The 15,148-nt window shown below is 41.0% G+C and overlaps 1 protein-coding gene across 2 annotated transcripts in view; it reads right to left on the reverse strand.

The window, feature by feature from the left end:
• Nucleotides 1-1,944: 1,944 nt before the first annotated feature.
• ngfa (nerve growth factor a (beta polypeptide)) overlaps nucleotides 1,945-15,148 on the reverse strand; it is a 19,937-nt gene continuing 6,733 nt past the window's right edge. For both annotated transcript variants that reach the window (XM_005732495.1, XM_005732494.1), the window contains exons 2-3: nucleotides 3,449-3,556; nucleotides 1,945-3,118 (exon numbers count right to left, since the gene is read on the reverse strand). In XM_005732495.1, the coding sequence (XP_005732552.1) occupies nucleotides 2,217-3,107 (891 nt within the window). In that variant the 5' untranslated portion in view covers nucleotides 3,108-3,118; nucleotides 3,449-3,556 and the 3' untranslated portion in view covers nucleotides 1,945-2,216. The remainder of the gene's footprint in view (nucleotides 3,119-3,448; nucleotides 3,557-15,148) is intronic.

Here is a 15,148-nt window from a genome sequence, read left to right on the forward strand (position 1 = left end):
CAAAGTCTCACTGTTGCCCATGAATTATTGTTATGATTACATGTCTTGTAGAGAGGGAATGTGATAAATATATTTTCCTAAATAAAAAAGAAACAACACAGGAATATGCAAAATGGTGACTGGAGTTCATGCATCACAAGGGGCCTTTAGCTCAAATATAATCAATACTTCGTATCCCTTAGTCAACAGCTTCAGTCAAGACTAACTGTGCCCCAAAGAAAACGGAAAATGCAGCCGGACAGTCATTGTTGTGTGGGAGAGAACGGTGAGGACAACCTATAGTGGATTCTTGGCTGCTTGAAACATTGATCTGTTGTATCAGCACCTATGTCACATAATCAAAAGCACATTTCTAGTCTATGTTTAACCATCAAATGCATCTCATCTCTTTGACCAAACATTCCTCCAAAGCTGAATTGTTTTATCAATAGATTTCGAGTTGAACTTTTGATGAGGTTGGAGGGTTACACCTTTGCTGTAAACAAGTCAAGGCTACTTCCTTAAGCTACTTTCTTTATAGTCACAATGAGGTTTTTGTGCAACCTTCCAGCCTAGCAGACATGTTTCACATTAGTTCTTTTCCCCCTCAGTTCCCCTTGATTGCCATTTCCTGACATTTCAGATGATTTTACCTCGGAGGTGTTCATGTTTGACTTGATATGATTACAGAGTCTTTCATGGCTTTGTAAGCTTCACATTTCCACAGCCACACTCGCTGAGTATCAAAACGTTTGAAATTGATCATGCTATAGAAGCATTAGTTGACTTGCAGCACAAGTCCTAATAATCTGATTAAGGCCAAACAAGGTATTGAAAAAGAATGTATTAGATGTTGCATTTACATGTGAAAAAAATGCTTGCATTTAGCTTATCTCATGAAAAAATGTGCATGTTTTCCCACCAGTGTCCAAAGATCAGAAACATTAAAGCTGTTGTAGTGACCCATTGTGGCCCTAGTACCTTGCTAAGATACAGTTTGCTATTCTTTCTTTAGTTGTGAACCTGTCTCTATGCAATATTCATTCTTTCCAAGTACAAATGCACAGAGACTTCCCGTAGTGTTTACACCGGTATGCCAAGCTGGCGAGAAGTCACCACTACTGCTGGGAACACTGGGAACATCACAGCTAATAAATCTGTGTGTATAAAATGCAAAGCACGTCTCTCGTGCCTGCATGGAATGAATCACATTCCTTCAGGCATCGATGTTCACATACAAGTCTTTCTACTGCCTCCTCTGCTTTTGGGTGCTGGAATATCTTAATGCAGAGACATGAGTCACCAGAAACTTGGGAATTAAAAAAAAAGAACAAAAAAGAAAATAGAATAATAATAATAATTATGTGGTAACAATATTTGGAAAATATTTAAGGTGACTCAGTGTCTGGGCTTGTGACTTTTAGCTTTTGCACGTGGGAATCATTTAAAGAAGACAATGACTGTTAGAAGCCCCGTGTTACTGCACATGTTGAGATTTCTCGTCCCCACTTTAACTGGTACTGTATATGTGAATATGCTTACAATATTTAATATAAGCAAAGATTATAAAGAAAGAAAACACAAGTACATCAAATAAAGTTTAGTGTCTTGTTTGTTTCCCTGAAGGTTACTGCTTTTGGATTTATCATGAGCTAAACACTAAAGTTTATCGAACCTGTTTATAACGGCTGGTTGAATTTTGTAATGGTTTACAGAAGACAATGAAACTAAAGTTGTAAAGCAAAGAGCTAAAAGACGTTAAAACAAGCAGAGTTGATCAGACATGCAGATGTGTGACGGTCAGCATGATCTCAAACAGACACAACAAACCGGGCAAGTACTGAGGTGTTTAATAAATAACAGCATGAACAACACAAAAACAACAATAACATCAACATTAAAAGCTTGAATTCATTTTGTATATATACACATACGGTATATAATTTTATATTTGACTGTATAAACCATAAATATGACATGCAGTCCTCATAATTTAAAACAACCAGGACTTCTTTGACTGAGGTAGGGTCGGGGGGCCGAGGGGCTGGACAGATGTTCGAGTGTGTGGATGTGTGTGTTTGCATTAAGTACGTGTGCTGTTTGGATGCTTTGGTCAGTGGGGGTGTTTGTCTGGATGTGTGGGAAAGGATTACAGTATTGGCAATAAAGCTGCAGTGGCTGTTAATGAGAAATGTTTGTGCTCGGTTCATAGTCTGGTGGTCGGGCGTCCGCCTCAGTCAGTGCCCCCGTCTTCCTCCCCAAGACTTCCGGCTGAGGACGCACACACAGGCGGCATTGATGCGGATGTAACGCCAGGCTGTCTGTTCATTGAAGGTGGTGAGGGCACTTACAAAAATATGTGAGTTGGTGCAGTAGGAGTTCCAGTGGCGACTGTCGATGCCGAGACAGCCCGAGTTGCCTGATTTGGAACCTTGTTTTCCACCCCAGCCCCCCGGCTTCCCTCCATTTGCGTTTCCAGAACCCCTTTGAGTAGGGGATCGACAGGTGGTCTCATAGAAGTACTGTTTCTTCACCACATTGTTGATTGTAACATTGGGCAGCACTTCCACTTCGTTTCCGTACATGTCTGTGGCTTTTGTCAGGTTGCTCACCCAGGTATTCATGCTGTCACATACCGAGTACTCTCCTCGGTGCATGGTGCGTGATCCTGCTCGGCGCCTTACCCTCACCCCTCTAACTCCATCAATTTCATAGCCCTCACCTTCTAGGGCATCATGTGATGGTGGAACCTCACTGAAGACGACACGAGGTGAGAAACGGTAACGTCTCTTGGAGAAGAGCTTGGGATCCACCACTGGGATGGAGGGGTCAGGGAGGGAATCCAACGTAGAGCGCCCAACAAGAGGGCTCCTATCCTTTGCATTTAAAGCTGCCCGATGAGGCCTCTTGGTCCTGTGGTGGCTGATCCTATGATGATGCTTTGAAGTGTGTTCTTCAGTAAGATGGTCCCTGGCTACTGTGTGCTGTTGTCTTGCTCTGTGATTGGCTGCCGTCTGCTGTCCTACTTTGTGGTTGGGTGCCCCGGCACTCCGGGCCAATCCACCTCCCATGTTCAGTACAGCCTGGACGCCGATCAGGAGGAGCAGGACCAGTGATGACGACCTCATGGGCACACGTCCTAAACCAAACACAAACACGCAATTGAGATAATGTCACATGAATGTCTAAAGTGAAAAGTTTCACACATTTTCTAATTGAAATGCACTGAAAAATGTATGAAAGGATTGATAAATTGTTTCTAAGTGAGCAATCCACTTGGAAAATGTAACACTTTACCTTTACTGTGCATTTGTGACATCTAAGATTCAGAATCATTGACGTTGTCATTAAGGGGGCATTAGTTCTGTTCTTAGTTGGACTCTTTTGCTCTGATTCACTGAACTTCTTTGCTCCTGCTCAAGTACGTCTTGCTTTATACGTGTTACTCTTGGTGAGTGTTTAAGGGTACCTGTGGAATGTGTCCAGTTGAAGTGTGAGCCCCTGTGGACTCTAGAGCCAGACTCCAATGCAGGTCGGGCCCCTCATGCCTGCCATCTGGACCCCGTGAACTACAGCTCTGCAAAAGACACACAAAAAACACACTAAATACTTGTGCAAATGTTATTTTAGTCAGATATAATACGCGTTGACATTTTCATAAATACATCTGGAGCTATCGTTTTTCAGATCAAACCAAATCAAAGGAAAAGTAATCTTAAAGGCAAACCTCCGACTCAAAAGGAGTATGTGTTTAAGTGCCCTGCAAAGGGACAAGATGGGCATAAAAGCCATTCAGAGCAATCAGGAATGTAAACATGCTTAACAAGCGGTTTCGTTTATTTAGACAGCCCCGCAAACCTGCCACCCTTTTTTTACCGACATACACAATTTATCATTACCTAACCTTATCTCATGCCGTGCACACACACTCACCATGTTTAACTTTAAGAGCTTGCGTTTTCCGTACACTGGAATGTGAGGCATTTAACACCTCATCCAGTGTTACTCGTTACATAGTGAACCTATGCACTGAAAATAGTGCCATGCATCTGTATGTGTACATGCACATAATGCTGTTTTCATGGCTCGTTTGCACAGCGTCGCGTTGTGTGTGAAAACACCCACTTCCTTCCAGACAAACACCCAGCAGGTCACAGAGGTCAGTGGAAGCTGGTGTGACAGCATTACTGTTATTTTTTAAACTTGTGTCGGTGTTTCACTTTGCTTGCTTAGTGCTGGAACACAAGTTTATTAGTGTTATAAATATTTAACTTAACATGTTTTACTGCTTTGGTGTGGGAGGCGGAGCCTTTTGAAAGGAGATTATAGAAACGAGGAAGTTAGAAAAAGCAATTAGTGATATATGATAATCTTCACAAAACAACAACAACAAAAAAGAAACCTGATTTTTTTCCGTGATATTTTACAGTTTTCTTGCAAAAACCAGTTTTGCTGTAATCCACCACTTATGACCAGCAGAGGTCAGTGTTGCGTCTGAACAGACCAGCGTCCACCTTTCAAACAGCTGAAAAATATCAAAATGTCACTGGCTCTGTTCCCATTAGGAATATCAGCTCAGCTAAAAGAGTTTAAATCACTCTTCAGGTATTTTCCCACAAGCTAAGAATGTTAAAGTCCTTGACTTTTAATGTTCTTTAAACATGTTTCTGCTGTTGGCTTTGTAAAAGGTAATGATGCAGTACTCGAGTACTGTATTCAGTGCAGTTTTGCTCTTTACTCAAATATTAACGCTACAGCTTTCCTGCGGTTAGACAAAGCTTTTCATATACTCTTGTTTTTGTGATTGTTAGCTTTTGAAAGTAGATCCACGCCCTTTACTTGTGTAAATCTTTTAATGCAGGGTTTAACAAGCATCCAATACTTTTACGCTGTGCTATTGTTACGACGTCTTCTGTTAATACTTATTCAAACACTGCCAAAAAGTCAGTTTGGCAGCTGATCAGTAAAACAATCAAGTAATCACGGATGATGGAAACAGCTATAGTTTTATAAAACATACCTACTGGTTTTGTATTGTATTTTAGCTTCAATAAACACAACCATACACACACTTAAACACCCACACCCTGCACACATGGAGCCGGACCAAACAGGCAGTGAGCTGATTGATCCAGGCTGATGTGCCGCTCACTATTTGCAAGGCCTATGGTGAAGGATCCTCATGTTAAAAATATGTGGCTTATGTTTAATGCTGGTGGAGCGTAAACACTGCAGAGCATGAGCACACAGGTCAGAGCAGAACACCTCTGACTTACAGAATTACTTCGGCACGGCATCAGAATCGGCCTGACTATCCTTCTGACCTTCTCGCACAAATACACAGAAAAACAAACGCACAAGCTGGTGTTTCTCCTGAACGTTGAGCAGGATTTACATCTCCTCCCTAAACTGTTTGTTTTACGATTCTGTGTAAGCACTACTGCGTTTTACACTGGAGTTTAAAAACATCGCCCACATTGAGCCTGGAAAAAAGAATCCTAGATTTAGGATTTAGGTGCTAACACCCTACATCAAACACTAGAGAAGGAAGATCATTGCAGCAGTGATAAAAAGTAAAATGTTGTACCTTGAAGAGCAGCAAAGCTAGAAGGAGAGAGTCCTGTGGCCGAGTAATGACAGAGGCATTCCAAAACCGTTAAACCACAAACCAGAGAAAGGACAGACCCTGTATGGTTCATATTTCCAGACACTACACATGCTGTATTAATACACTGGTGGATAAACAAAACCGTAGTTCAATATTCTTTTATGATTCATCCATCAACATAAGGAGCTTCCCTTTTTTCACAATAAGCTGATTGGCCAGCTTTGTAAATCAAGACCATTTTCTCTTGAGTCATCCATCACTTTCACATGCTGGGGTTCCACGCACCACATGGCACTACCTGGTCAAACCAGACTGCCAAAGTTGATGAAAGCAAGTGGAAAAGATGACATTAGTCACACAGCTGCCGGGTTGTGACCTAGAAAACTAATCATTGGGCAACAGGAAGGGAAAAAGACTTTAGAGACCACATATGTAGCCAAAGACAGTGGAAACCAGCCACGCAGTTACTGGTACTGACTTTGTAACACTTCTTTTTTCTGCTAGTCCACAAGATGATCTAATGATCAGACTACAGTTTACAGCATTACACACTCGTGTGAAACAAGAAGGCACGAGAGCATCGCCTGCCATCACTCCGGGGTTAGTTTACAGTTAGCGAGGGTGTCTTCCTGTCTGTGTGATACATTAGTTATTAGTGACATGTCCTTGTTAAAAGATATGCAGGAGCAGCGTGTCAAACAAACACACGCCGCTCTCTCAGAGCGATGACAGCGGCCATAGATTATGAGGGGGTGAGAAAGAGAGACTGACAGCGGCAGAGATAGAGGGAGGAGGAGAGAAAAGAGGCCGAGAGCAAAACAGAGAAAGGTAAACAGCTTTTCTGTGTCTTTCATCAACCCAGTGGAGCACAGTTCCTCCTGCTGTCAACCACTGGAAATAATTATCAGGCAGGATGACCGCCAGGTCAACGTGCTCTCTCCTTTAACACACATCCAAATGTTGAAGATATATTTATTTCCTCTAAAAATGTTATCAGTGTTTAAAAAATTGGACTAGTTCGTGTTCAGTCTAAACGAGTTTTGCTTTTTGGAGAAAGTTTGAAATGAAAGTCTTTTGTCACAACTCACTGTTGTAAGAGAGTTTGAACTTTTCTCCTCACAGCGACACACTCGCCGATAACATAACGCTTCGAAATAATCCTTACACTGCTTCCATTCACGATGTTTCAGCTACAGAAGGAAAATCACGTGTCACAGTTTCGATTAGCTGCCATGTGAAACCGATACAACAACCTGCCACGAGTTGTTGTCACGTAAAATGATGTCATGCAGTGTTAAAATAACAATTAAATTACACTCCCCAAAGGTTCTTGGAAGGCTGAGTCTTTTCTTGGAAACACGTTAAAACTCCTATTTTTTGGCACAGCAAACGTGCAGCAGTCACCAAAATTAAAAGAATGTTTGGACTCTCTTACGCATTAAAAGTGTGGATTTCTTCCATATTTCAGCCAAAGCAATGAGTTATTTCACCCTGGATCAGCTGACTTCTTCTTTCTGTTTTCTCTGTGGCATTTGTGCTTTTCCTGATTTCAGTTGCTGCCAATTTAAGATTATCATCATGCTAAAAGCTTTCTCTAAAAACTGCTGTCTCACACTTATCTTACCAGTGTAACCATATTATCTTATTTATTAATTGTTTATTACTTGTTCCCAGTTTGTCACACTTTTTTCTGTCACTCTCCTGGTTTGTCAGGTTGTATCTGGTGATTCTTGATACCAGATGTGACCTTTACCTTTTAAGTTGTCTTAACTAAGCATTAGTTTTGCCAATTTGTAATTCAAATTGTCTGCATAAAGCCATTTAACCTTAGAGCCATCATTTTCTCAAGTGAATTTAATTGTTTAACTTAAAATATATATTTTACCGCCACCACCAACAGAAACAAAAACCAAACTATATTAGAGGAGTTTAATGATAGTTCAGTTTTCCATTTACTATGATGCTGCCATTTTTTTAAGCCTGTGTGGCGTACTGTTCTGCACCCTTGTTCCTCACCGCCCCCTGGTCTTTATGTTAAAAAGACATTTACATGGACAACAATAGCACCTGCTGTAAATCAGACATACTTCAAACACCAAACTTTGCTGCTTTAGCCACAGGACACGGGGAGAACGAGACAGGTAGTGTCACACATGCAGGCACACATAACCTGCTAAAGTACTTTACTCGTCGCAGGGATGACAAACGATGCGAGATATGGAGAACAAAATAACATTTGGTGTGCAAAATGTGGAGCTGGCATGAACTTGAATTCACTCGATCAGTTTAATATGTCCAACAATAAAATATGTAAGGGTTTAACTATGCACAGGTAACAGCACATACAACTTTAAAATGTATTCCTCTGCAAATGAGTAGCTATCAAAAGACCGAGCGTTCATTTAAATGGTACTGGCAGCCATAGAGAGGCATGCTGGCAATCAGCTGAACATTTGGCTCAGGAGTTCAAAAAACATCTTAAATAAACCACAGCTTTGGGCTTTCTGCAAACATTTCAGTTACATTTGCCTGCAGTGTTAGAGGACTGTAAATGACAACGGCAGTAGGGGATGGTAATTGATAAGCAACCATCCAAAGGACAGCACCTAAATGATTCTTTATGAATATACTCTATTTTGCACAGCTGTTTTTGCCATCAGCTGTTGTAAAATAAAAGCTTCTGTATGTCTGCCGAGGGCATCTTGAGAATATCAGGGAAGAGGGGAGCCATGGTGTTGGAACTAAAGGGAACAAACTGGCAAAGAGCCAGCATCTTCATCCTGCTGTTTCGTGCTTTCTGGGTTTCTGTTTCTCTCCGTCTGTCTCTCATTTATCTGTCTCTCCATTTTTTTTTTTTTTTTTGCTCCTGGAATTTGACCCAGTGTTCATCTTTACTCTCACAGTTAAAAGCCAGAGGTAACTTCCTGAGTACATGGCTGTTTCTGTGCCTAACAGCAAGCAGATCTGAGCACTATAGTGCATCTTTGCAGGTGCAAAGCACAGGGTCAGACCACTATCTTCTCGTCTTTGGGGAAAATTACGCAACCATTTTCTGATAAAATCCATAGACTCTAACTGGAGAGGGTCTTTCTTCTTCCCAACTCTTGCTGAAGTCAGAGCGTACATAAATGTTTTGTTATGGGATAAAATAATATATATACTGGTTCTGCTTCAGAAGCCTTAAAGTGATTGACTTTTTTATATTCACCAAACACAAGGACAACAGGATTTCTATTAGCATTTCCTGTGGAATGAATTTTTCTTGGAACTGGAATAACTGGGCTTTGTGTCCGCATATGGCTTCACTTTTACACTTTTATTAAACTACTCAAGAGAAGTAGATGTCAAAGTGTTGTGTCAAGAGGATACAAATACAAATACATACAAATAAAAGCTGACAGTGTATCCGGCAGAATATAGGCGCAATAACATACTTATGTTGACTTTAAGTCACAGCTTCCCACAATGCAACAAAGCCCCGGGGCATTTAAGGGCGACCAAAATACTGAACAACAGTTCCAAGAATCCCAGGGCTCTTCCTATACTGTTGGACCTGAAAGTCTTTGTTGCCGAAACTTCGTGCAGCAACACATTCAATTTCATCTCTTGACAACATTTGTTCCACAGTCATGTTTTATTTACGGGTAAACCTGAGACAAAGCAAAGACGTGGCTGCAGTGCGACGTCAACCGTTCCACTGTTGTCACATGATGTCTTACAGTAAGTCGAACACTGATTCATCATAATAGAAAGACTGAATCATTGTGGCGTTCGTGAAAGGAACCTAAAATATAAACAATACTTTCATTCCAGCAGTAATTTGGAAGCAAAAGCAGCAAATCGAAGCTTGTTTGTACAAACAGGGCTAAAATTTATTCCACTGTCAATGGAAATATCAGATTAATGTCAGCATGCAACAAAACTGTTTATTAATGAACAACGTGAGTGATTCGCCTGTGATACAAAGCATGAACACCAGCAGCCCTCCTCCACTTATACCTTCTAGGCTGGCTTGACTCCACTCGGTTTCCATTAGGTGAAACTTTTTCAGTACCTGCTCCTAGTAAGCTGAGTTGATATGAAAATATGAGATGTTTTTGTGTTTAGTGGCTGATGGTAGTATTGGTAGTTTGCCAGGAGGTCTTTGAGCTGATGGCCGATCACGGGTACCAGCACACAGTGCCAAAAACCCCTGAGAAACATGAAGTGATTGCTGGGGCGAACTAAAAGGAGTGGAAGTGGTTTAATCAAATGGATGATGGCGTATATGGGCACCGACCAGCGATCAATGGGAGGGAGAGTGGCCTCGACTCTGTCACTTAAGTTCATTTAGCAATTAGTAATATGTGATCATCTAAGCAAACACTTAAGTCACAGTGGCGCCAGTGTAGAGTCAACTCTCTCTTAAAGTACAATCGCCAAACTCTGCTGGACCTTCTTCTGAGAGCAAAATATGAAGCCGAAGTGTTCTCAGACCACAGCCGCTGAGGAGACAATTCTTGAACTCACAATAACAAGTACCAGACAGCTTTGAATTTGTTCAATAAGATTTAAAATCTTGGCTCACTCACTCTCTCAGCTGTCGGTGAGATGTATTAAGCAAGTTTTATAACTTTGTTTCTGACCAAACTGCTCAACTACTTTCTATAATCTTACTAAAAATGTTGGTTGTTCGATTCCAGCCGAGTTCAAGACATGACAGTTTTTTGGAAGTCACTCAAAACCTCAGTCAGAGCATCACAGTTTTGTTAGTGAAAGCCATTCTCTCCATTTTTCACCCCCTTTCTTTCTCTCCACATAATGGGCCCATCCCCAATCAACCCACCCTCTCCCTGCACTGGACCAGTGGACGTGGGAGGCTGATCCTCCAAGCCTTGAAGTCAGGATGAACACAATGATTAACATGTTTTCCAGAACCCTAGTTTTTATGACCTTGACATTCAACAATCTTCTCGTGACAAGTGTTTAATCTTTTGGCTCGGCTCTGGTAATAACTCCCCCTTCCTGGTGAGCATCTAAAAATCCCACAGCAGCATAGAGACATGAGGAGGGCCAGAGGCAAGAATGCCTGTCTGGCCACGGACAGCGATGAAGACAGAAGGATGGAGAGGAAGGAATCAGATACATCAAGGGATAGGGAGAGGCAGCAATATTGGAGGGCGGGATGCATATGGGCAATAAGATATCTAGAGAATTACACACATAAAGGAGCATGTGAGAAGCAAAGTAAGGAAGGACAAGTTTATAGTGGAACAGACACTGAGACAAAGAAGAGTTCAAGGACAGGGTCAGAGGGAGGAAATAAAGGCAATGGGGAGTTACAAAGCATTCAAAAGAAAGGAAAACGTGGAGTTTCATCACTTTGTGTCTTCTCTCAATAGCTTTAACAGAAAACCAGCAGTTTCAGGCTTGTGTTAGATCATATTGTAGCTTTATTGTTAGAGTAAAACTCAAACACCATTTATGCAGAGTTTCACTCATGCTGTTACTCGTCCAGTTGGGGAACGTGTATTATCTAATCAAAATGGCAAAGAGTGGTTTAGGATTAAAAAATTCTCTGACTTGATCCATCTTCCAATATGAATATTTGTAATATCAATACAAACACATTGGGAAGATGTATTTGTCCCTTTTCTGATTTTTGCTTTGTTACATATGTGTTCACTATATTTGAGTTAACTAGACTAAAATCCAGTGATCTAAAGAAACTCAAGAACAGCTGAGAAAAGGTTACCAAGTCATTTCGAAGGCTTTGGAACTCCAGTGAAACGCGGTGAGCGCCATTATCTATAAATGGAGAAAACGTGGAACAGTGGTGAACAGCACTCACAGTTAGTGTTAATGATTTATGGATAAGAAGAACAAAGAAAAAGGCACAAAAATTTGGGTAAATATTTGGAGGTCCGTCTTGTCTGTGGACTGGCAAACTCAAAATTTGAACTTTTCGCACTATTTCGGTCTGGTGTGAAACTAACACAGCATTTCATAAAAAGAACATCATACCCACCGTCAGACATGGACCTGAATGACTTGCCATTAATGATGGAACTATGAACTCTTCCAGTAAATCTTGAAGGAGAATATCCATCAGTTCATGCTCTAAAGTTTAAGTGCACTTTGCTTATGCTGCAGGATAATGATTCAAAACACACCAATAAATTCACGTCTGTATAGTTGAAAACCCTCTAATGTGATGGAATTAAAACAACTGTGCAAAGAAGTGGGCCAAAATTCCCCCACCGTGATGTAAAAGACTTATTGCCAGTTATCACATATGCTTAAATGCTGTTCTTGCTGCCAAGGGTGGCACAACTAGTTATTAGCTTTATGGGGAAATTACTTTTTCACATAGGGCCATGTAGGTGTGGACAGCTTTTTTTCCTTCAATAAATGAAATCATCATTTATCTTTACTTTTAATGAATTGAAACATTTAAATGTGACAAATATGAAAAAGAGTAAGAAATCAAGAAGGGGAAAAAAAAACTTAGTCAGTATACTTCAAAGAAACTGAAGTATACTGACTTGTTATTATTTAAAGGCTGCATAGGGAGAGAGCAGGCTAAACTGGTTAGTTTTCAGGATTGCGGTGAAGTTTACAGTAATATATTATTGTGGCACTTACAATATAAAGCGCCTTGAGACAACTGTTGTTGTAATTTGGCGCTGCATGAATAAAATTGAACTGAACTGAATCGAATGTGCGGAGCAGCTGTGATGTTCATGGACAGTGTTATGTTACATCAAGGTTGCACAAATCAAATTAAATTTAAGGTGATGTTTTTGATTAGATTAACTCACTGAATTCTGCCTTTATACTAGATCTATGCTGTCAAAGCTGGAGAATCAGCGACGATGGCTCTTATAAGATCTGCTTATATCTTAATAATTCATTTGGCCGATCACAACATAAAACACCAGCACAGGTCAGCTGATCACAAAATGTACACAAAATGTATTTCTAAGTTTTTCATTTTCCCACGCTCTACCACTTCAACCAATGTCACCTGCCAAATCCCACTTTAACCCCTGGCTATACTTACTTGAAGAAGCAAAATCATCCATCTACAATAAATGCAACAGCAAGTAGAGTCATTTATTAGATTTCCTTTGGTTGCCTTTACTTGTGTCCTTCATAACATTATGTTCAAGGTGAGTATATTCATTAGAATTGGTATTTAAGTTTAAATAAATTGTGTATTCCCTTATATTATTATTAATTTTGAATGATACTATTATGGCATTAGATTCAGTGAGCTGGTAGCAATGTCCTCCAAAGCTTGATTACACTCCAGAGCCTGTACTTCTACTTGAGTAAAGAAGTTGAATCTTAGTGCTCAAACCTTTAGCAGAATATTTTTAACAGCAGTATCTGAGGAGACAAATGTGTGTAATTTTGCCACCTCATGGTATTGTAAACAAATCAGCAGCTGAGCAACCCCCGAGTGAGTCATCCAGGTAAATTTCAGCGCAACGTAAAGTGAAACATGGGCGTAAATAGACAGATGTGCTTGCTAAGAGACTAAAACTTTCCATTACGCACCGTTTATGTTGCGGTCTGTCTGTCGCCATGAGCACGGGTGTGGTCACGCAAGACTGAGTATATGCTATGTCAAACATTAAGATATGCACGCAAGATTTTCTCTAAATATTCTTAATTGAATTTGGTAATGGTAGCATATACGACACAGGAAACACAACTAGTTCTCACGTTTGACAGACAGCTAAAAGGAAACTTTAATACATGGAAAGTAGTTCTGGTTGCATCCCTTCATGACGCTTCAAATTAATTCAAATTAATTTTAAAACATAGTCAACAAATACAGAGGAAACAGTCTGAAAGGCTGGCTGAATAGTTTTACCTTCCACTTCTTTCTCATAATACTTTTTAGATTTAACTGATTAATTGCTTTTGTTTTTGGGGTCTAGGGCGAAGTGTTAACCAATATTGCTCCGTGACGCTAAAGAAGCAAAATATGCAAAAATTACCCTAATAGTTGTGTTATATTTTATAGATTTTAATAAAAAGGCAATATTGAAACAATTTAGGTGTCACGGTTTGCCGGGGCAAGCCGTGTGGAGTTGGAGAAAGGACCCAAAAGGCGGCAGCTCTGGTGCAGGTGAGTATTTATTTACAGGAGTGGGTACAAACAGCAATGGTGGGTGAACATGAAACCGGAAACCGAAACTGGGGAAACTAACAACACAAACCAGAAACGAAGATGCAGGGAGGTCCGAGGAAATACATACGGGGAGACGAGGGGAAACAACACAGACGAACCAGCAACTAAGACAGAAAACACAACTTAAATACACTCAGAGAACACAGGGAGATTACACACAGCTGGGAGTGATTAACATGACGAGACTAGGGAGGCAAACTGAAAACACTCACATAAGACGCAGACCTTCACAATAAAACAGGAACTTACACATGAAAGGACACAAACTAAGAAACGCGGACTAGATACAGGAACACACGGGCAGAACAGAGTAAACACTAACCAGAGGAAGAACAGAACCAAAATCGAAGAGAAAACACAAAACGCTGGGTCAAAAGGACCCAGGATCATGACATTAGGTCCCAGTCACACAGGCCTAGAGACTGGTTGGCAAGTGCTTGGCAACCACCAGTTGCTAGGGAAATTCCCTGATCATTTGTGAATGGTTCCTGTCACTGTGAAATCAACTGCTAAGCCCCATATACACACACCTAAATTTATATTTTCTGACTCATTGGAGAGCGTTTGTGGGAGGTTGCTTGTAGTCTGCAGGTGAAATTGTTCCCAAAGTTGTATATGGAACAAAAACCTCCATGTGAAACTGTTAGCAAAGCAGTCAAAAGCACTCTCTTTGAGACTAATTTCACCCAGCAACCCCCAGCAACCACTAGGGATGGGTACCGGTATCGGTTCTGTCATAAACGGTAGTAACCAGACCGAAAAGCAGCGCACATTTCGGTGCTTTATTTCGGTGCTTTTTTTCCCTGAGCTGTGATACACTTTAGATTCTAGCCAATCATTTTACGTTTCCGAGGATAGTAGGCGGGTCCAGGTACGTATGTTCTTTTAGAGCAGAGCTACAGATTAAAAATGTCCAAGGCGAAGCGGTCAAAGTCTGGCTGTACTTCACAGCAAAAGATGCAAACTCAGCAGCAACAAGTGCTTTAAGCTGATACTGTGATACTGTCAAAGGAGGCAACTCCTCAAATCTGATGAAACACCTGGCGACGCATAGCGTTTTTTTAAAAGCCGAGAAATGCGCCGTATTTGATAGCTTGCTGCGAGACCTCACACCGAGCGCATCTACTGCGGGTGTGGTGCCTGTTATCGGACCCGGAGTTAGCAACATCCCCCAAAAACCCGAAGAGGAGAGTCCTGGCCCCGCCCTGCCAGTGTAGCAGAAATGATGAGGATGATGATGCAGCAGCAGCAGCCGTTCTTCTCTGCGTGAGTAGCTTCATGTAATTTACGTTGAGTAGGCTAACCACGTTATTACATTAATGCATGTAAGGTGAACTAGCAAACATCATCATAGCTACATGCGGCTGTCCTCTTGTTTG

The sequence above is a fragment of the Pundamilia nyererei genome, unplaced genomic scaffold (assembly GCF_000239375.1).
Source record: "Pundamilia nyererei isolate P.nyererei 1_Seehausen unplaced genomic scaffold, PunNye1.0 scaffold00047, whole genome shotgun sequence".
NCBI classification, from domain to species: Eukaryota; Metazoa; Chordata; class Actinopteri; order Cichliformes; family Cichlidae; genus Pundamilia; species Pundamilia nyererei.